This window comes from Mus pahari, chromosome 9, assembly GCF_900095145.1.
Source record: "Mus pahari chromosome 9, PAHARI_EIJ_v1.1, whole genome shotgun sequence".
Taxonomy (NCBI): Eukaryota; Metazoa; Chordata; class Mammalia; order Rodentia; family Muridae; genus Mus; species Mus pahari.
Window position 1 is genome coordinate 81782666 of NC_034598.1, and position 23876 is coordinate 81806541.

General features: G+C 38.1%; 1 protein-coding gene across 3 annotated transcripts in view; it reads right to left on the minus strand.

The window, feature by feature from the left end:
* Positions 1-3033: 3033 nt before the first annotated feature.
* Positions 3034-23876, minus strand: part of Cdk17 (cyclin dependent kinase 17) — a 77585-nt gene continuing 56742 nt past the window's right edge. For 2 of the 3 annotated variants that reach the window (XM_021204461.2, XM_029542058.1), the window contains exons 5-17: positions 23498-23623; positions 19787-19843; positions 17873-17987; positions 16789-16883; positions 16141-16203; positions 14084-14207; positions 10681-10801; positions 9166-9263; positions 8578-8683; positions 7745-7787; positions 6817-6907; positions 5629-5706; positions 3034-4986 (exon numbers count right to left, since the gene is read on the minus strand). In XM_021204461.2, the coding sequence (XP_021060120.1) occupies positions 4949-4986; positions 5629-5706; positions 6817-6907; positions 7745-7787; positions 8578-8683; positions 9166-9263; positions 10681-10801; positions 14084-14207; positions 16141-16203; positions 16789-16883; positions 17873-17987; positions 19787-19843; positions 23498-23623 (1155 nt within the window). In that variant the 3' untranslated portion in view covers positions 3034-4948. Of the gene's footprint in view, positions 4987-5135; positions 5707-6816; positions 6908-7744; positions 7788-8577; positions 8684-9165; positions 9264-10680; positions 10802-14083; positions 14208-16140; positions 16204-16788; positions 16884-17872; positions 17988-19786; positions 19844-23497; positions 23624-23876 lie in introns of those variants that run through there. The other variant, XM_029542059.1, reaches the window with a different exon arrangement.

Genomic DNA, 23876 nt, shown 5'->3' on the forward strand with positions numbered 1-23876 from the left:
TAACGGCGCAGGGGGGAACTGGAAAGAAGGCAGTAAGAACTGTCACTACAGCTCTGGAAGGGGCCAGAGCGTTTCTAACTCTTTGCTAGCACTGACTGAGGCATCCAGTCTGAGCTAAGATTCCATGTCCTGTTCACAGCCCAGAGGAACACTTTTCAGACGCTGAGCTTTCTTCACACAGAGGCGCTAAGACCAGGCGCTCATCAGCCTCATCAGCTCCATCTTCACGCATGTTCTCACGTATCCCAGGCAACCCTGCATCAACACCGCAGTAGGGACAGCACCACTTGACTAGGAATGATGGTAACAAAGCTCCTAACATACAAGTCTAGGGTCTGAACTTAGCATTAGAAAACGTTACAGAAGGAAAACATGGATTTCATTGTGTGTAAAGGAATACATTAAAATTTTTTAATTCTACCAAGCTTGTGAGCTTGTACTGGCATTTTGATACAAATGAACATGTAAAATAAAGAACTGATTTAAGAATCTTGATTAGAATATTTAAAAACTAGAGCCACTGACAGAATAATAAAACAGGATGACGTTTGGGGATAAATCTTTTAAAACCACGCACTCAAAATAATTAATATTTGTAATATTGAAACAACTACACACACATATGAGAAAGGAAATAAAAATAGTCTACTATAAAAAAAAAAACTAAATACAAAAACAGTACGGTATTAGGAGACTTAAGACAATGTCTTAAGCCACTTCGCATAACTGAAGGGGTGGATACTGCCTTCACTCCATCTCAGATAGCAGCAATACTAACATGAAATCGAGACAGACGCTGTGAGCAGAGAGCACAGGCCACACCCGTTATGAATTCAGGCAAAAATTCTCAACAAAATACTAGCAAATTGGATTTAGCAGCATGTTTAAAGAATTTCAACTTAAACATCCCTAATATGAAATCTAAAAGGCACTGACACCTAAAACTTTCAGAGTAACAATGATCAAAAAACATTTTTAGATTTTGAAGCATTTTAGACTTTGTAGTTTTGAAGCAGGGATGTTCAACTACCATAGGCTATGCAAATATTCCAAACGGGGGGGAAAAGAAAAAAGAAATCTGAGGTGCTTTTGGTCCCAAATGTTTTTGTAAGGGGATTAAATTTTAATTCATCACCAAGTGGGACTCTTTCAAGAAATGCAGTGCTGATGTAATACAAAAATCAAGGTAATAAACAAAGAAAACAGCATGATCATCACAAATGACAGCAAAAAAGTTCTAGAAGATAAAGCCAACAAACCAGTAACCCCCCTGATAAACACAGGCAGTAACCTAGCAACCAGGGAAGCTCCTTAAACATAGGGCTGTATACACACCCACCGCTAGTTATACCCACTGCTGATTACACAGGGGTGGTGAATGGCTGCAAGCTTTTCCCCCAAGACCAGCAACACAAGTTACTGGCCTTCATTCACTACTCAATAATACTGGAGGTCTAAAGACCAATTATGAAAGGTGGGGGAAGTAAAGAACAGAGAAGAGAAGAAAAGGCATCCAAATTATAAATGAAAAAGTCAAACGATTTCTTCCTACAGATGATTTAATTCTGTATGTAGAAGATCATAAAGAATGGACAAAAAAAAAAAAAACCCTTTAAAAAGAGAACAAATTCAATAAAGTTGGAGGTTACAAGATCAAAACAAAAAAAATCATCTGTACTTCCAAGCACTAGCAATGAAAAACAAAGAAACAGAAATGAAGAAAGTTACCCCGCTTGCACCAGCAGCAATAAATACTTAGGAGTCAACTCAAGCATGGAGGGGAAAACTTTTAAGTAAAAACTACTAATGGCTGCAGTTAAAGACTGGAGTACAGTGAAAGACATTCTCAGGGACCAGGAAAAGTGGGGTTAAGAGAGCAGCACCCACCTGCGGAGACAAGGCTTAAGTCGGGGCAATCCTCACTGTGACCCCACCCTGGGCTTTCTGCTGGTCTTTTGTGGAACTAGGAACTAAGTGAGAAGTGACATTTAAACTTCAGTCTCCCTGGGCGTCTACAAGCAAGTGAAGGTTGTCAGAGAGCAGAGGAAGGAACTGAAAACCATGTGCTTTGTAAGGACAGACTGGGAATCCATACAGCAAAGCAACCCCATTGGTATACAAAAGGCCACGAAAAGAAAGAAAGCAAAGCCCAACCAAGCAAAGGACACTCAGCATAGGTAACCATTAGTAAATGCCAATACAACCTACAAAGAAATATGCCCTCATGCCTGCCAGAAGGAGCATGATGATGGTGCTGATAATACCAAGTACTGAAGGATGAAGAATTCTCTCTCACGCGTCACTAGGAATTTAATAGTGCGGTCGCTGTGGGAAATAGCTCAGAAAGTCAAATACAGAATGAGGTCTGGCCAGCAGTCTTACTTCTAGTGTATACGCGCCAAAGAGACAGAGACAGGAACTCAAGCATGTGTGCACATCAATGTTCAGTCACAACGGAGCATCAGTCAGCCATCAAGAGAAACTCTGAAAATAGTGTGTTGAAAGAAATAACCAAACTGGTATGGCTGCAAGGACAGAAAGTATCTAGACTAGGAAAATGCACAGATACAGAGAATAAATTAATAGTTCTGAGAAGCTTAGTGGGAGAAATGGAATATTTTACTGAGTTCAATTTCTGAAAAAAGGAAGACAATTCTGGAAATAAATCAATGTCACTGTTATGTTGTGAATGCAGTTAATATAAAGAGGTTAAAAAAAACAATATGAATGGTCATGAGTCTGAAAGATAGATTAGAACATATTAAATATTCTTTCAAATTAAGCTGATAAAATGCCCTAGTGAAGGACCCTGGATTTGCTGAGTGACATAGCACCTCTTACCTTCAGAATTCTTGTCAGTTTAAGGGGCTTATGAGAGTTCCAGGTTCAATCTTTGAAGTTTTACGTCTCTTCTCGGCAGTTTCCAGGATCAGGATAAGGCTGAAATGTTAACAAACAAAACAACCTATGCACACCTATTTATTTACTAAATTTCTTAACCGAAAGTCTCTAGACCCCTTAGAAAGAATTTTAAATAATGCCTGTACATATCTCTTTATATGTAAGAAACACGCTTACTGACAACTAAGGCCAATTTGCAAATCAAATTAACAAATCTGATACTTCATAAGTAAAGAATAGTATCTCAGGAGATCACATAAGAGACTATCCAAATGATCGACACAAACATAAAGTGGCTGTCACTTTCAGCACAGTGACATCTTGTTACCTGACAATGATATCACAGAAGGAAGATGACCCCAGTGTGCACAGCTTTCTTCCCCAATAAAGAACAGTGACTCCACAAAAATCACATTTTATATAGCACAGAGATTTAGTTATTATAAATTTCAAAACAAATGAAGGAATTTTCACATAATATTTATAACCTTCAAAGTACAATATTAATACATGTCTGTCAGTTAGAAATAACAGCAGTTAGGCTACAGGGCTTAACATAAAACCAGCTGACAACTGTGAAAAGCAGCAGTGGTCCAATATTCACCATTACACATGAATCTGTTTCTTCCAGAACTTTCTTTTTTAAAAAAAATTAAAATTTCAATATTGTGAAATATTAAAATAACATCCCCAAACATGCCACAATCACTATTCACAAATAAAGTTAAAATGAAATATACAAAACCTCACTTAATACTGTTAAATAACAAACAATAAACTACAGGATTTCCTGAACAGAAATGAGAGGACCCTGAATGTGTACAGTGAATGGCAGGACAAAAATTAAGTTATAACTATTTTCATGATATAAGGCAAACACATGACCATTGCAAACTATAACCAACTAAGATTTATAGTTGTAAGATGCACTAACCAATAGTCCTTAACAATGAGTGCAAATGCCTAAGACACTGTTATCAACACCAAGTGTCTGTGATGTTCAAGGAGATGCATAATTCAAGTTACACCGTTAGTGTCTCTGATGAGCAGATGATACCCACACCGCTAAAGCAGTCCGCTGGGTTCTCCTTTCTCATTTCTAATTCATCGTGGCTCCATTTAAAGACACAGCACAGCTTTCAGCTCATTCCAAGTGAACGTTATTGAAACACACACAGCCCCCAAATGAAAGAAACGTTTCCTCAAAATGAAGTATCCTCTAATAAGAGAAATGTGCTTAAGACGAACAGCGGCAAGGCTTTTCCTGTTTGAATGACTGATGTGGCACAGTGTAAAAGTTAATCAAGTGTAGGAGCATACAAATATGTAGTAGACATTTCTAAGAGGAGGAATAGGTAAAAATAAATAACTCTGTGTTTTAGTTTATTGGTATCTGATGTGGGGCATTACACACTTCTGGAACACACTGTGCTGACCAGCTCTCTGCCACACTATTGGCCAATGCTCCTAAGAAATGATATGTAGCACGAACTTCGAGTGTTCACGATGGCTCACTTATTCTACTACTAAGCAAAGCTAAAATATACATTCCAGGAAACACTGCAGTTTAATTTTTTTAAAAAAACAAACAAACAAAAACAACAAAAAAATGCAGCAGTCAAACAATTTGTGAGGAGAAACAGATGCGTTCACATATAATAAAGCCACTGCAACTTCTTCAGGCATTCAACTGTTGTGTTAAATAAACAGACAGTAGTTATTTAGCAGCAATGATTCCGCAAATAAATAATGCACTGTGTTTCTCAGTCCGGCACAAATCTGTAGCTACAGTTACATTGATAGCTGTAACCTACTGGCTCTACTGGCGGAGACGACCTTAAAACCAACTGTACAAAAAAAAAATTGTCACACTGTGACAACAAATATAAAAACAATCTGTAGGTCTGAAATAAAAAGATTCCACTGGGAAGAGAACAGTGCAGACACACGGAGATCCCAAGTCCAGCACAAGAAATGACTGCCTTCAGCTCTGAGTCCATGGCTGATAAGAAAGGCTGGAGCTGGGCTTGAGACCAAGTTACCAGACTTAAAAGAGCATGCTCTGTCTTCTGTTCTTCCCATGTCCTAAAATATAAAGTCATTGTATGAGGCAGGTCAAAGTTCAGGGTTTCTTTATCCCACAGACAGTATTTGGTGACTCTAGGAAGCTAACGTTCCCATGTCCTAAAATATAAAGTCATTTTATGAGGCAGGTCAAAGTTCAGGGTTTCTTTATCCCACAGACAGTATTTGGTGACTCTAGGAAGCTAACGTTCCCACCAGCAAACGCTAATACTCCACGGTTAGTGATCGCCACTGTCCTAAGTGACCTCTGTGTTGATGGGGTCAGTCTACAGCGTCTAGGCTTCCAAGTGATGAAGCTGATGACTAGGCATGCCCAGGCTGTGTCTTCTGCCTCGGGCACCAGGGATGGCGTGTGCAGAGGTCAAGCCACGTCACTTGTGAAAGGTCTCTGCCATCTGTAGCTTTCAGGATCCCTGACTTGACTGAATCACATTTCTCTCTGAAGATTTACTGAGCTGCCCACATCATACACAACAGCAAGTATGTGCAATTCTAAACATACAGAGTTGTGGAATGCACTGTACATTGGTTTTGTATGGTTTTTTTACATCGGTAATTTTGCTGATCAATTTATCAACCCAAAGCTTGGTTCCACGCAAAAAATTCATGACCGACATGTGAAATGGTTTATGACAAACACACCTGTCTCTGGATAGGAAGAGTTTCGAAAACCCGGGTCCTTTTGCAACTGAATCTCTTTCAAACTGAATATTGATATGCCTAAAATGAACAGACAGAAATTATCAGATATTAATGACAAATCTAGATCAACTGTAATTATTCAAAAAGCGCATACTGATTCAAGGTCTAACATCCATCCTGGGCCCCCAAGGTTATGGCCCCATGGAAAGATTTCCCATTTGTCCCTAAGTTCTAAACAGAAAACCAAATTCTATGCGAGAAGTCTTATGGATTTTCTGATGGGTTTCGCTACTGACTGTTCGGCGGCCCTCAGTTAAGAAGCACTGCCTAGTGAAAGGGCATGGGGAGATGGGGACAGTTTAGCTGAGTTCCCAGACACTGCCCTCCATCCCCGCTCAGCCCACTTTAAACACTGGGCTAATTTAAGACAGCATGGACAAAATTAAAGAGTTACCTCAGGCCTGGGAAATTTTCTACTCTAGTGATTTTGATAATAGACTCACTAATTTCTTAGGGATGGTACAGTCAGAGCAACTGCAAGAAAAGGTAAACTGCCTTTGTATCTTTCTCAGGAAGGAAATCTCTTGAGGAAGCCATGCTTCACTAAGCTTTACAGAAGTGTGTGCGTGCGTGCGTGTGTGTGTGTGTGTGTGTGTGTGTGTGTGTGTGTGTGTGTATGTGTGTGTGTACACTCACTGTTCTGATTAAGCTAGCCAGTGAGCTCTCAGGGTCCCCACCTTGCCAAGTCCTGTGGTTACAGAAGTGCAGGACAGTGCCTTTACAGGGTGCCTGGGGACTCGAACTCAGGTCTGCACACCGTGCAGCAAACACTTTGCTCACGACACCACCTATCCAATCTAGAGATCCACTTTTAACAAAGAAACTGAGCTAGATTAGGGCTAAGGATGATGTTGCCAACAGATTCTAATTTAAATCAAGGAAGATTAATGATTCACACTCAAATATGACGGATTTCTTAATGAGTAAAGACAACATACTAATTGTTACAAGACATGAATAAGAAAAACAAGACAAGCAAAACTTCCTTGGAAAAATTATGATCTGATTACAAAAAAGTACTAAAATCTTAGGTATAAAAATCAACCACCACCTCTTTTTAACCTCATAAACGTCCTGATCCCCAATCCTAGACAAACGAACAGAGGAACAAGCATGAGGGCTCCTTACTCTCTGGTAAAGCATGTATCCTCGGCCCTAGACTGCGGAAGTACACGTGCTTCATGGCCTCTTCTGCTGGAACCCTCTTCTTAGATTCATACTGTGAAAAAGCAAAACGCAGCTCATTAACCTCTGTCTAATTACTATACAAAGTTGAAGGAAGAGAAATTAGTATTTAGAATTTCTTAAAAAAACCTCCTGATTATTTAATATGACAATTTTCTAACATCACTTTAGAGTCCTCCCAATACACTCAAAGTATGAGAATAATTCTATCTCAATTTTACATTTCCTAGCTAAGTCTCCAAATAAAAATATTAGATTCTTGTATTTTTCTGAAGTAATGAAAAATTAAAATATTCAATCTTTAATGCTCCTTTTCTTTGTCAACTGTGAAATGTACTGACAGAAGCATGCCCAGTGCCTTTATAGCCGACATTCTCAACAGATAAAGCCCATTGCTCATCTCCTAAATGACACAACTTAGATTTGTTCAAGATGTTCATGCTTCCAATGCCAATAGACAAATCATGACTGTTCTAGGTTGAGGCTAATTCTCCAATTCCCAGACTCTCTTTGTGTTGTTTTGTTTCTACAATGAATGCTCTGGCCAGTAAGACTTGGGAAAAGCCTATGCTTTTGAGATATAAGAGAGTTAATGTGGCTACCCTATCGTCTCTTCTTCCTGCTCTAGGGAAGACCGAGGAGGAGTGCTATTTGAAAGTGCAGTATCCGCCATGGCAGCAAGCACAAAGAAGCAGAGGACGCAGGCATGGATGCAGAGACCACAGCTCTGAGTGGGCTGAAGCATCTTAAAAAGCACCCTAACCATCTTAGAGCTGCTAACAGTACTTGAGGCGGTTACTACTGATTCTATTTCTCCTATGAGGAAAGAGACAATGATTCATTTAGCTTTATAAAATAAGATGTGACTTACCTGAAGAAATTTTGTTATCAATTCAATTCCTTCAGAATCTAACCTAGAAACAAAAAATAAAACAAACCAAGTGTCCATTTATTCTTTTATGATAGAAACCTTTCAGATAAAATTATTTTCCAAATGTTTCCATTTGCCAAATTTAAGTGCCTAAAATAACTATCTTTACTGCTTTCAAAGACCCAACTCTGTTTATCCCCTAAAAAGTTCATCTTCCTATTTGCTTGAGAACAAATCATGAATACACTGCCATTCACAATTTCAATATTCAAGAAAAATTACTAATACTATAGAAATTTTGAAGTTAGCATTCTAGCCCCAAAGTACCCTCTATTATAAGGAAAGTTTAAATAGGGTACAAATATTCAGTGTGTCAATGAAGGCAGACACACCAAAATATCACTATCCCAGCATATGGGTTAAAAAATTGAGACAGTGACCCCGAAACATATCAATGGCATTCAAAATAGAGATAAGCCATCAAGAAGATTATACAAAACAGCCTGCTAAGCAAAAGCTACTATATAAAGTACTAAATTCAAAAACACTTCAGCAATAGAGCCAGCTAAAAGACAAATGACAGCCAATATAACTCCTAGGCAGGAGTGCTGTCTTCACCTTTGTGGATCTATCTATATAAGCCCTGGAATTCTAATATATGCATTCTATATTCACTTTACAGCTCAATTCTATTTACATGCTTTGGTGATTCTTGGCCATTGATTTATAAAATTATTATGTCAAAGGAAGGGATAAATTGAATGAACTTGAACATCAAATGAGGGTACTAAGTCACGAAAGTCTGGCCCTTCTCACTTAAGAAAAAAAAATACCTGGGTGCATGATTAATTAGAGGTTGTGGCTTGTATTTTGGGAAGTTGTAGTTCTTGAATTCATCATTTGAAGAAACACCTGGCCAAGTTTCCTGAGATGGAGTTCCTGAATTAAAAGAATAAATTCATGTTAAGCATTTAAATTATATGCATGCAAACATATACATCAACAGGTGTAAGAACTATCCTTAAGAACATTATAGTTTTATTAAATGATTCAACTTTTTCAATTGAAATTAAAATAATATTTTGTGTGTGTATGTGTGTGTACACTGTGTGTACACTTAGGGATACTATATATATACATGTGGATTGGGGCCAATGAAAATATGCCCTAAATATGATAAAACTCCCTTTATATCCGCATGGCATCACCTACACTAGGAATAGCTCTTAATAATATGTAGAAGGTCAAATCTTCTTTCCTGAAACCTTTATGAAATGAAGATCCCCCTGTAACAAGTAAGACACCTGCAGTTCTTATCAGAACAGCTATGGATGCAGGTCATACGCATGCTTTACAGACACAGCCCTAATTTATCTAGTCAACTGCAGGTGTGAATAATGGGGAAAAGACTTCTTTCTTACCTAGTAGTCGAAATATTAAGTGCAGTTCATCTTCCACAGTTGACCCTGGAAACAGTGGTCTTCCAGAAGCCATTTCAAAGAAAATACAGCCAACTCCCCTTTAAATGCATCATTTAAAAAAAGAGAAAAAAAAAATCAATCCATTTACTCATTGGTTAGCACAAGATATTTTTTCTCAAGATTGCCTTTCTGGAGAGTTTTAGATCAGGCTCCCAGAAAATTTTCTGTACAGATACTTTTGAATCCAACAAATTTATTAAATTTACAATCTCAACTACTACCAATGCTACTAATCCTTTACCCACTTAAAACCTCTCGTTTTCTTTTATGTAAGATTCTCAAAGAATAAAACAACACTTACTAGTGAGGGAGTGCTGACTAAGCTATGGTAATCTAGGAGGTGACAGTGGCTACAGCAGCTCAGAGTCAAGTGAATGATTTGCTCAAAGACAAGTGAATTACTAAGTGCGGCTCTGCTGGGTGAGGAGCGTGCCAATGGGCAGACTGTGGTGAGCCCTCAACAGAACTGGGAGAGTCAGGCTTGCTTGACAAACAGTAAGGAGAACAACTTTGCTAAAAGACAACATCTGGATTAAGAACTAGGCTGGATTAAGTTGGAAAGGGAAGTTTACAGACATCTATGAAACTATCTACTGGATCAAGGAAATGCAATTTGTAGTGAATAGGCAGCGATGGCGTTAGCCAAGCACAGGGGCGTCGTGGCATCTGTTGGCTGGGAGGGCTCAGTGGCTAGAGTGCTTGTTACACAGTGTGAGAAGCCGAGTCCAGATCCTCTGTACCCATGCACACAGTGCTACAGGCCTGACTGAGACAGGCAGACCCCAAGTCGTGCCGGCCAGCCGCCTATCCAGGTTCAGTGAAAGACTGTCTCAAATGAATGAATGAATGAATGAATGAATAATTTTTTAAAAGTGAAAAGTGATATCTGAGCACACTTCATGCTGACCTCTGGCCTCCATTTGTGTATGCATGTACAGGAGAGTGCACTTGAAAACACACACACACACACACACACACACACACACACGTACATATATCTATAACACACATATATATACATATGTAATAATGCATAAGAAAGATCTTTGAAACTCTATTATTTTTAGACCAACTTAAAGTAGATATATTAACAATACTTTTTTTGAAATTGCTATGTGTCACTTACTCTTCTAAAAAGTGCTCTTTGCACGTTAGCTCATTTAGGCTTAATAGCATCAGGCTTAATGACTTTTTCATTACTGTGTCCACCTCCTTAACTAAGGAGATGAAGGCACAGGCTACTAATGTGAATAAGACGGTTAGTCTAATATAGCCATTAGTGGTAGACTTATATTTAAATCTAAATAGTTTTATTTCCACACCTCAATTCTTACTCACTGTTCAAAGGCATACTAAGTCTTTGAAATAACTCTTTAAAAATAAGCATTTGTCATTATGCCCTGTTAACAGCTATGCTCTTTCAAAACTATAAACGGCAATGGCATCTGTATTTACCACATGTCGATCTGTGTGGAGTATTCTGAGGACCCAAGAAGCACATCAGGTGGTCGATACCACAGTGTGACAACTTCATTTGAGTAGGTCTTTGTGGGAACTGACTTGGCTCTGGCTAGTCCTTTACAGAGAAAAGAAATCAGAAGAATTAAAAATACTGAGATCCATTAACATGCTGAAGGTCTTTGCCCCTACTGTCACCATGACCCATTTCAAGAGTTGCCAACTCTATAGCTTTCTGCAACTTCAAAAAAGTAGATTTACAAATTCTGTTGAGTATATGTAGTCCTGGGCCAAGTCAATATTATATAATTAAACTGAACACAGTAATTATACAACGAGAGACTAAGCTGGTGCAGTGTCTGAGTTCATCTACATTTAAGATATTTTCTGTTGATGAGTTAGGATGCCAGAATTATTTTCCACTGGAATTAACCCAAAATAGGTCAATGACGCTGAGGCACAGTTTACTTGCTACCGTTTATAAGCTATCTATCACTTTTTAACTCAAATTACATGTTTATTTGCTATACTATGTTTTAAAAATTAAAACCTCAAAATCATTGGTATATGACCAGTTGGATTTTACTGGCCGTTTTCTTGAACCTATTTGGCAATTTCCCTGGAATAAAATTCAGCTGTCTTTGTCCTTTTTTAATGATGAAAGTGATATGAATAGCTTCAGAATAAGAGGCCTTGATACTGTGGGGTAATGCCGACTGCTGTAAACAACCGTCTGCCTTGTCCCCTTGGGTGGACTCCACTGTGTTCAGGGACAGATCGGTTCCCAGCCTTCTTGCTTTGCCACTGGTGGAGAGTTAGCTCCCCATAGTCTCTAGACTGTAGTCACTGAGTTTACATCTGAAGAAACATAACCTTATTTTTACCATATATTTTGTTCCAAGTAACAAGGGTACTTAGGCTAAGATTGCTGTTATGTAAGACTTTATGTATCTTACTAAAACAATTGAAGAAGAAAAATGTCATAAACAGTAATTCAACACTTCATTAAATTAGTGTAATGCTGACATTATTTTAATTACAAATTATTACCCTAGCATTCCAGCTTGATACAGTCATGCCCAACAAATTATTTTCCCACACATTTTAAGCAATTATCAAGATGTAGGGTAGCTCTCTGATCCATCGTCCTTGGTTTTTTGAGTCACTCTACCACAGTGACCTTGTGTGTGTGAATTTCATTGACTATAATATTGACATTTTCAAAGGAATCAGGAATCAGTCAAAAAGGTGGGGCTATAGTTCAGAGACAATGCTTGCCTATCTTACTTAAGGCTCTCACCATGATCCCCAGCACCACCAAGGAAGGGTGGGTTGGGGGAGACTCAACTAACAGTGGAAATATTCAAAAGTAAACAATACTCATTACTTGAAGCCATATATGTATTTGCTATGCAACAACAACACAACAACAAGCCAAGAACCAGAAACAAAATGACTGTGTTGTAAGATTTGCTTTCTAGAGGCTAAAATAAAAGCATAAAGTACTAGATTCAACGTATTCTCAGATAAAAATTTCCCATGGTCTTTGACACACCCTTTGCATGATTCCACACAAGCTGCACAAAAAGCAGCTTGGCAAAGCGAGGGAGGGGTGCAGGGCTACTGTAAGGGAAATGACATAAACGATGCCCAAGAAGTACTGATGGGATCTATACAAGCATACAAAATTAACCTGTGGTGTCTGCTTCAATCTCAGGTAGCCAATAGCAAATCCCTTTCAAACAAAGGACAACGTACTAAATAAACAAACATCCATGAGTAGCCAGGGCAAATCCAGCATTCAGTAAGAATGAGTTTTTTACTTGTTACTACAGAATGCTTGAAAAAAAAAAATCTTGTATTTGTGAGATGTATCAAACAGTCCTAATGCAAAGCTAACATAACTTATTAAAATAATTCAAATTCTAAGTATATAACTCAAAAATCAAAGCTAGTCTAAAAATGTTCTTTCAATATAAAAAAGTTTACTTCCTAAAAGCGAAGCGCATATTACTGCATTTTATTTTCAGATCGCATAAAATTAGATTAGCTAAAGGGCTATCCAGTGGTTAGTGAAGTCACCGAGCAGATAATAAAAGCAGTCAGATGTGGTCAGCGTATGGGGGCGCCTTCCAGAGGCAGCTTCCAGGTCTAGGGATCTGGCATAAGCGCTTCAAACTTACGAAGCCAAGTGCTTCTATTTACATGGGCCATTGACATTTACTATATCTGTAAGCTAACACTGAGAAAACGGAAAGGTGTTTACTTACAGACTGAAAACAAGACACTATCAGGTGCAGAGACTCTGTCCTATAATCATGTAATTCAAGAGACTGGGGCAGGACGATCATGAGGTTGGGGACAATGTAGGTGCACAGTGAGACCCTGACTCAAAAACGGAAACTGAAACTCAAGTACTCACCAGTCATAAGCTGTCTGCAATAATATCTTTATAAAAAGTTATTTTCCAAGGCAATAATACCTTTTCTTTGATATACATGGTATATAGAGGACAGCAGTTCAAATTTGTAATCGCTCACATACATATGACAAGAATGAATCCCACAGAGACCAAGAGAAAAATGAGGACCCTGCACATGGCCCCACCCCCAACTGGTCCATCTACAACACAATTCCTGCACCTAAGGCTCAGGGAACAACTCCAAAGAGGGGACAGAAAGAGTGAAAAAGCTGGAGGAACAGGAAATCTGCTGAGAGGACGCTCCCTGAAATGTCAGAGATGCCACACCCATGAAATAGCAACAAAGCTGCCCAACTCAGGCCTGAAGGGCAACAATTCATTTTTAAAAAAAACCAAATGTCAAATAATCAGTCTATTGGTCCCAAATTTCCTAGACAAAATATGGTGTTTCTTTAAAAAAAAAAAAAAAAAGACCCCCTAGTAATCTTTCTCTTTAGATTACTGTTGTTTCTGTGTGAGGTCAATGTGTTATATTGTAATGACTTATATTCTAGGCGAAGATTTAGGAAAATCAACTTGACCACAGTATCAAGCATCCCAAGTGTAACTGACTAAAAATGTTCGCAGTGAAGACTACACATGCCCGCCCCCGAATACCCGCAAACACAGCAAGGAGCCAGCGCCTTACTGGTGTTGAGTCCTCGGCGCAGAGTGGCCCAGGAAAATGCAAGGAGCAACAGTGACTCAGAGTGAGAATTTATCTTCAGAGACCATGGAAAGTCTTGGAAGTTCTAGAGGTCTCAGCATGCTAGGAAACACGTGCATGTTCCTCACTAATAAACCGTTCACCTAAATTTTATCACATATCTCTGAGCTACAGAGAACACGTCAAAACACACAGAAAATTGACGACACGGTGACAATGGTGATCTCGCTTAGCCACCTGGAAGTATTTATGAATATCTTATCTCTCCATACCAAAGTCAGCCAGCTTTAATTCTCCTCTCTCATTAATGAGGAGGTTCTGTGGTTTCAAATCCCGGTGCAATACTTTTCTTCTATGGCAATATGCCAAACCACGGAGAATTTGGTACAGGAACAGCTACAGAAACAAATGAAAAGCAAGTCTTAAAGATAATGTAACGCAGGTAGGTCTTGCTATAAAGAAAAATCAAGCAATTAAAGTCAATTAAAGTGACATCTTTTCCTCTTGCAGCTATTTTCAGAATTTGATTGTTCACTGTTCAATTTAAAACATCAACTAGTTTTTAACCCAATGAGAACCAGGAAAATAAACACTACAAATTAAACTTTGAATAACAGTAGTTCACTGGTTGGAAGCCTATAGTTTGATTATACAATTCTGTTGTAACAACCAACCAAACCCTGTCACTGATTTCCTCCTTCCAACACATACACACACACACACACACACACACACACTCACACGCACACACACACATACACATACACACACACTTCCCTGATCTGCAGCAGCATCACCTTAAAAGGGCATCATATTTGAAGATTTTTCAGAAGAGCCCAGCTATCAGAAGAGAAAAGTGCTGTTTAGCTCTGGCGAGCCATTTGCTAGAAAACTAAGCGGCTCCTCACCCACCTCCTGGGCACTTGACTTTGAGCGCCTCCTACTCACTCTTCAAACTCCACTGTGACTCAGAAAGGGGCCTTGGGACTATTGAACTCTGAATGACCGAGAAAGGGACTCCTGTTAAGGTTAATGGCCAAGGGCTTTTGTGTATTTTAGAAGAAGGAAAGCGGTTTGAGTCTTTGTGGTTAGCAAAAAAAGAGGTTGCATACAGAAGGTGCAGAGTACCTTTAGGTCGAGGCAGAGGATGTGGAGAGGCCTGAATGAATTCTCAGAAGGAGTTTCCGGAGTTGGCATTGCTACGTTCTGAGAACTCCAGAATTATTATCTCAGTATCTGTCACAATTTATCCTCGGAAAACATTAAGTGTAATTTTAACAGACACTAAAACACTTTCCACCTTACAGCTGCCACATGGACCTAACTTAAAAAGCAGGGACTTTGCAAACCTTTATCAAATTATGACAGCTAAACTCTATTCTCTTTCCAAATTATTGCTCTAAGTAGAGAAAGCAAAATTAGCAAAACAAAAATATAAATGCTATTCATAACATTTTATAAAATATGATGAAATTAAAAAAAAAAAAACTCAAAGAATGTATGGCAATCCATTCAAAACTCTGGTCTTAGCAATGTATTAGCCCGTCTTCAGAGCACTCTGTTAGTAACAAACTGGCTTTCCTCTATTTCTACCAAATTTCTATTTAAAGAAAAAAAGTTAAATTTACTACCTACAGAATTAGAAATGTCTCAACCACACATGACACACTACCTTCTTCCAAAATAGGTTTCCAGGAACTGTTAATTTTGCATAAATAAATCTTTGATAAAAAAAAAAAAAAAGGATATGCTATTTAGGTCGAAGATATCTATTGTGAAAATTCAGCTATGTTAAATGTTTTTATGTTAAGTAGCTTTTGAGTTTCATCTGATAGTAGCTGTCTTAGCAAACTTCTCCAGAGTTATTTCAATTCTTAGGTAACTAACACTAAGAAAACATAGATTTTCTTCTGATCATACAGATTTCTATTTCCAGCACAGCTATCAAGATACCTGTAAGTTTATGACCTTGTCCGATTGACTATTTTAAATACTGCTTTCAATACATTAGTGACGTTTATCCTTCAAAGGGTCTTTCATAGTATGCGCCCAACATCTGCGTTTATTTTTAGGGCTTTTTACCCAGAATAGACTTGAATATCCATCCTACATAAGAGAATAAATTGTTGCCAAAGAAAATGTCAAAACTGTAAAAGACTTTTGAAGCAAAGCAGCACTCCAAAGGGTCTGGTTTTAACAGCTAGAGTGAAGTCTACAGACACTGACTAGATATGCTTAGATGGCCGCAACCTAACCACGCCAGTCTATGTGCCTGGGCGATCCAGTCCAGCTGTGCTGACACGGGCTTAGAAGTGCATGGACAACATACCTTGACATTGTGCATGCTCATGATGTTCCCACAGTCATCCATGTATTGCTTCAGGTCTTTGTCCTGAAAAGATGCAGCACTTTACCATGTGACATGGTTTTGGGATGGCATGGCTAGTTAACTTGAGAGCTTATTATTTATTTATATGTTTGGGTGCACACATATGTGCTGTGGCATGCATGTGGGGGTCCAAGGGCAACTCCAGGGAGCTGACTCTAGTCTATGGAAGCCCCAGGTCCAGAACGCAAGCTGTCAGTCACCGTGGTAAACACCTCTACCCACAGAGCCCAGCCTAATGGTGTCTAGTTTTTATTATTATTATTATTTTCATTCTTTAATCTTTTTTTTTCAGTCCAATCTTTTTCCCCCTCCCAGTCCCAGTCTGCCCTCTGACTGTTCCTCGTCCCATACCTTCCGCCACCACTGCTGTCTCCAAGAGGATGTCCCCACCCCTGCCCCATAAGACCTCCCCTCTCCCTGGGGCATTTAATTTTTAAAACTAAGTTGCTTTTCAAAGAAACATACAGAATTCATTACACCGCATTTAAACACCAACAGTTAAACAACAATGTCCCTGAGGCTGTTAGAAGGTCCAACTTTTTATTATATTAAAGCAAAATAGAATGCTAAATTGTATTAAATGCTTACCAGGTACTCAAAGACCAGAGTCAAAGATTTGTCTGTGTGAACGATGTCGTGCAAGGTTACGATATTTGCATGTTTTAAATCCTTTAACAGTGAAACTGGGAAAAAAAATGGGAGGGGGGATTATTCAGTCTGTGTTAGCCAGTCTATGAGAACCAGAAGTTTTAAGCCAAAGTTGACTGTGTTTTAGATAAAGCCCAAAGTTTAAAACAGGACTGACGGTGGAGGCAGCGAGGTTCTGACTCCTTCTCTGGTTGTGTGCTGTGGGTCTGACACTGTACTTCCTGAAACCGCCCTGATATTACAAGCCAGCATCTCCTGACCTCATGCCCGCTGTTGGGAGCTCTGACACTAACTGTGATACAGAGCACAGGGTACCATCTCCTGACCTCATGCCCGCTGTTGGGAGCTCTGACACTATGATATAGAGCACAGGGTACCATCTCCTGACCTCATGCCCGCTGTTGGGAGCTCTGACACTAACTGTGATACAGAGCACAGGGTACCTTTTACTCCGTGTTGTTTGTGCTTTTTCTTTGGCTCTTTTCCTCTGTTTGTTTCTATCTTATCTTATTATTTCTATATGTCTACTGGTATTTGAATGAGACAGAAAAGCACAGTGTGGGTTTGGGTGAGTGAAGAAGTAGGGAAGAACTGGTAGGAGATGGGGGTGGGGGTGGGGAACATAATCAGAATATATTGTATGTGCTGTGTATATTTTTAATAAAAAAACTGATTTTTAAGAACAACATGGTCATGTTTATATGCTATTTGTTTCTTATATTTAGTAAAATTTATTGATGTAGCTCATTTATAGTCACCATGGTCTCTCCATAACAATACAGAAAATTTTCTAGGTCAATATTTATCTGTCAGAGATTTTAATGGCTTCATAAATATTTTACTGTAAGTTATACAATAATACAATTGACTGATTCTTTTCTGTTGAGTACTCTGGTTTTAAAAACTACCATTTGCAAGATCCAAAAAACGACTTCCAGCCATTGATTGTGTTTATACCTGAGCACCTTTTACAAACAGTACTCTTAATGTGACTTGGACTAAAAGCTCTATGTAAATACTGTACCTTCTCTTATAGCTGTACAGGGTGCGCCTTCTTCGTGTTCCAAGCGGATCTCTTTTAATGCCACCAAATTTTCTGTCAGTTTACTTCTTCCTTTATATACTGTTGCGTATGTGCCCTATAGAATATATTTTGAAGAACATTTTTAAGATGTGATAGATGCCAGCACAGTACTGCATGCTTTTACTTCGAGCACTTGGGGGACAGAGGGACTCGGAAGCCAAGCTACCCAACATAGTGAGTTACAGGGCAGCTGGGGCTACATGGTGAGTCTCTGCTCAAAAAAAGTATTACAGAGCCTTAACCTCAATTTCTAACTTCTAAGCATATTAAAGTATGTCTTATGAAAAAAAAATCATCCTATTTGGTTTTTCTTACAGCAATGACTTAGTTCCATGCACACAATATCCAAACCCTTACTATACCATGGTGGTTCTACATTTCCTTTATTCTTGTGTTATTTCAGATTAACAGCTGGACCAGTGGATTTAATATCAAAGGCACTTAGGTAATGATATATAAAAACCACAGGAGACTAAGCACTTTCAATGAAAATGTAATGATAATGTTCAATCACAAAAACTTGATGCAGACCTTCACGCTCCTCACATTCTGTGCACCTTAGCTGTCCTTTAAAAGCTCCCTTAAGGCTTGCCTGCTATTTCCCTGCCCTTTCTTACTGTGGATCGCAGGCAACTTAAAAATTAACAGCAGTACAGGCTGAAGAGGCAAGCTCAAGAAAGCCAGAGCCTTAAGAATCCTCACCTTTGGTGAAGCATCTTTATCTCTACAACTAGTTCTCTGAACTCAGACAAATTCCATGCTGCCATGAGTAAACAGTAGACCCCTATTCCATTACTCACAGATCACAGCATTTGTACTTCATCAAAAGATCACAAATCTACTGAAAATATTAATTTCATCTTACCTGATGGACGGATTCAAGGACCAAGAAGATTTATTCCATCTAGTTGTGCGATCATTTCAGAGTGATGTATATAGTCTTTTAGGTAATGTAGGTCATTGCAGGATTTGGTATATGATATTTTAGGTAATAGCGATCATTTCAGATTTCAGTATATAGTCTTTTAGATAATAGCAGTCATCTCAAAATTCGGTAAATAATCTCGTAAGTAATAGTGGTCATTGCAGAATTCAGTATATAATCTTTTAGGTAATATAGGTCATTGCAGAATTTGGTATATGATATTTTAGGAAACAGCAGTCATTTCAGAATTTGGTATATAATCTCTTAGGTAATAGCGGTCATCTCAGAATTCAGTATACAGTCTTTTAGGTAATAGAGGTCATTTCAGAGTCAGGTATATAGTCTTTTAGGTAATAGAGGTCATTTCAGAGTCAGGTATATAGTCTTTTACGTAAGAGCGGTACGTAAGAGCGGTCATATCAAAATTCGGTATATAGTCTTTTAGGTAATAGCGGTCATCTCAGAATTCAGAATATAGTCTTAGGTAATAGAGGTCACTTCAGAGTCAGGTATATAGTCTTTTAGGTAATAGCGGTCATATCAAAATTCCGTATATAATCTTTTAGGTAATAGCGGTCATCTTAGAATTCAGTATACAGTCTTTTAGGTAATAGTAGTCATCTCAAAATTCAGTATATAGTCTTTTAGGTAATAGCGGTCATTTCAGAATATGGTATATAGTCTTTTAGGTAATAGAATCTTTTATATAACAGTGGTCATTCCAGAATTCAGTATATAGTCTTTTATTTCACTGGTCATTTCAGAATTCAGTATATAGTCTTTAGGTAATGTTGGTCATTTCAGAATTTGGTAATTGGAATTTCTGGTGATATTTACAGTCTTTATTTTTTCTATTTTGATAAGAATTATGGCCTAATTGCGTTTAGATAATAAGAAAATGCCTGCTTTTAAAATAAGAGTATACTTACCTCTCCGAGCTTTTCCAATTTGATGTAGGTTTCCATTTTCCCAAACCCGATTTCTGACTGAAAGCAAACAATTAGGAATTTAGCGTCTATTCTTAAAACTTTATTTCTTCTTTATCTTCTAACTCTAACAAGTATGAAATTGTTGAACACTTGTCAAGTTTTAAAATACATTTGATGTTAAAACATCAGAGTTTACAATTAAAATAGTCTATACAAGAACCAGCTGATTTTCTGCTAATGAACATTTAAACCTCGAGGACTTTTAAGTATTACAGACATTTAAACCCTAACGAGTCTGCAGAAAACTCCACAAGAACTGTTCTCAGAGTTGTGTTATATTATGATGCACAATGTCATGCTAAAAAACATATTACAACACTATTTAATGTAGTTTTAGCAAACCAAAACTTTTATTCACAGGTGGTATTACTGGTGATTTAGTGGGTTTTTTTTTCCTTCTAATATTTTTTTTATATGTATATGGTATTTTTATGGAAAAAAAATTTAGAAAACTCAAATTTTAGAACCATTCTATCTACCTTATGTATGACTTGGTATTATTGATGATGAAAAAGTTTGGTAAAATTACAACAGAAATGCATTCCAAATTCAGGGGAAGCTTTAAATTTCAATTTAGAAAGTGCAATAAACATTTAAGGATTATATAAGATACTGTTGTTATAGAAGGAATCTGACCTGTGACAGCTGGATTCTGGACTATTTTTTATGTAAAACGTTTTAAATAAAAAGCTAATTATCAAGGTCATAGAAACTATATCAAAATTTTTTATACATGGGTATCTTTAGAATTCAGATACTTTCATTTAAATGGCAGTGAGTTTTTCTTGTTCTTTTTTACAGAGAGAACAACACTACATTGAGAATAAATTCAAAGTAACATGAACAAAACTGTAAGCACCTATATTCTAAAATACCGTTATCAACAATGGAAGGCACATGGGAAAATGTTAAGTGTAAGCTAAACTTTTTCCTCTCACGAACAGTGACTTCTTAATTCACTCATCTTGTTATAGTGAACGAATGCTACCATACTCTGGGAACATTTGGTTCAGTAGTGATTATGACAAAAATATTGAGGTCTTATATAAGGACTATATAAGGTACTGTCAATAAAATGAAAGCTATATAAAAAATTTTTAGAAATTACTATAAAACCAAGTACATATGGAATAAGATATAACAGATGTATCGGAAATTGATATTACAGAGTCGCTATTTAGAGAACACTATTAGTATATACCTCACACACAAATACATGTTCTTGTGCACAAGTTCACAAACACACATGCATATTTAAATGTATATATACACACACAAAGTAACTATAGTCAATAATAATTGTATATGTCAAATATCTAATATAAATATTATTCACAAAGAAATAAATAGTTGGTGATATATATGCTGCTTACTCTAATCAGAGCACTCTGTATCTAAGTATTGAAATGACACTGTACCCCATAAATATGAAGAATATGCCAATTAAAAATAAATATATCTAGAAGAGAAAGCGAATAGTAAATTGTAATTATTAAAGTTACGTTTGAACAAGTAGTTAGTCTATAAAAAAAACAGTATTACTGAGTTCCACCCACATTGTTGGTCAGGAAATTCCGACAGAATGTCTTACACCAACCAGTGGAGTGGCGGTCAGATTCTGGTCCAGAGACTCAGACACACAAGCCCAAGCCCCTCACGGAATTTTCAACTTAGTGGACTCAGTGATTACATCCAACAGCAATTCATGAACTTTTGGTTTTGGTTTTGGTTTTTGGTTTTTCGAGACAGGGTTTCTCTGTGTAGCCCTGGCTGTCCTGGAACTCATTTTGTAGACCGGGCTGGCCTCGAACTCAGAAATTCACCTGCCTCTGCCTCCCAAGTGCTGGGACTAAAGGCGTGCACCACCACCGCCCGGCTCATGAACTTTTAAGTGTAATTTTTAGAAAACTTAGCCTGCACATGCATCTGTTGAACATGACAGATTAACAACAGTCAGCAGCTTGTCGACACTCTCCGACAGAAATCATCCCAAGGACAAATGACAAAGCGCATTTACTCCACATTTGCTCAGGACAACGCCAGGTGCTAAGCACAAGGAGAAGACAGGCTCCATCCCTGCTTTCCTGAGTTAACAATGTGCACTCAGTCTACCCTGCATTATTTTAGGGATAGAAAAAACTAACAGGCATCATAGAGACTTAGAAATGGCCCTAGAAGCCTTACATTTTAAAACAATATCAAGACTCCATAACTTGGTCATTATACAAATAAAGATTTTTATGGTAATTCACTCCAAGAGAATAATTTATTTTGTGACTTCATTACTTCAAGAAATAACTTTTCACAGCCTAAACAAATCCCTGTTCAGATGACCCTTACAATAAAGGCATACAAATATTAAAACATTAGACATAAAATAAATTATAACTTATAGTAAGCCAACCTCTAATAGCGTAACTTGTATGTTATGTAGCAAGCAGTATGGGAGCTTTTACTTTGGCTCTAGTAACATGACAAAACCCATATAGGAATGGTGACAGAAGCCAATATGACAGAGCCTAAGACCACAGACACGAGGATGATAAAGTCTAACACTCAGAAAGGATAGTATAGTTATACAACTGCGCACCATACAATGAGAAGAGACTGTGACTACATACAACAAAACAGATGGGCTCAAACTTAACACTGAAAAATACGAGGTAACTACAGAAGTACATTTGCATATGTACATGCATGCTGTGATTTTATAACAGTACAGTAGCTTTTAGATTTTTTTAATAATACAGTAGCTTTATATAATATACAAACTTTTTGCATATTTGTATAAGCAAAAACATATATTCACAACTACGTAAAGTTCAAAGATTGAGCGAGAGTATGTAGGTATTGTAGGACAGGTTTATAATCCCAGCCCTTAAGGAGGCTAAGCGAAGTGGTATGTCAGACCAGCCTGATTTACAGGTTAATTCCAGACTAGCAAATCCCTCTGTCAATGAAAATAAAGTATTAAATACTTCCGAAACAACATGAACATGCTTATGAATAAGAAGGCTCAGATATAAAATCATAGTATGAAAAGAGTGTAACAGACAGTATGACCATGTGTGTAAAACTACCTTTGTCATCAGAAAGCAGGAATTATGAGGAAGCTGAGGAATGCAGAGTACTAAGTAAAGAGAAAGCGGCAGGAGAGGGCCTAAAGCTTTCATTTATCCATCTGGCCACCCAGCATGACCACACCATAAACACACTGAGCTGTAAAGCTAGGTCTGGGTGCTCTGCTGCGCCTCTAGCACTGCCACCCAGCTGCACATCTGGCATGCGTGGTGCACATATAGCCAGCAGATACACTCAAAAGTAAGATATAACTCAAGTGCTGTTCCAGTGCACCCTTTAAGTATGAAAAATGACAAAATGTAGACAATAATGTGCTACAACTAAGTGAGTGATTTAAAATTTACATATAAAAATTAACTTCAGGGCTGGGGTACCAGAGTACTTGCCTGGTACGTGCAAACCTCTGGGTTTAAAAAAGTCATGAAAGGGCAAAAAGGAGAGGAAGGAAGAAAAGAAAGGGAGGGAGCAAGGGAGAGAGAGGAGGAGGGAGGGATGAAGGGACAAGACTAAAGGACAAGGAGGAAAAGCAAGCAAGCCGCCCTCACGGCACAGCCAAGGCCAGAAACTTACTAAGGAAGCTCTGCGGGACCTGCGGCTCATGGGCTGGTCAAAGGGTGGGCTGCTGACCTGCAGCTTCTCCAGGTAGCCATCAGGTATCCTGATGTCTGCAGGCAGCGACAGCCGCTTATTCAAGTCCTGTGCAGATAAGGGAGCAGGGTATTAGACTTGGGGAGACGTGGGTCCAGGCACATTATTCCTTTTTTTTTTTTTTTTTTTTAAGATTTATTTTTTTATTTTATGCCGGCATGTATATGTGTGTACCTCTTATGTGCAATACCCATGGAGGCCAGAAGAGGGCATGAGAGCCCTCGAGCCACCATGTGGTTGCTGGGAATTGAACTCAGGACCTCTGGAAGAGCAGTCAGTGCTCTTAATTGCTGAGCCATCT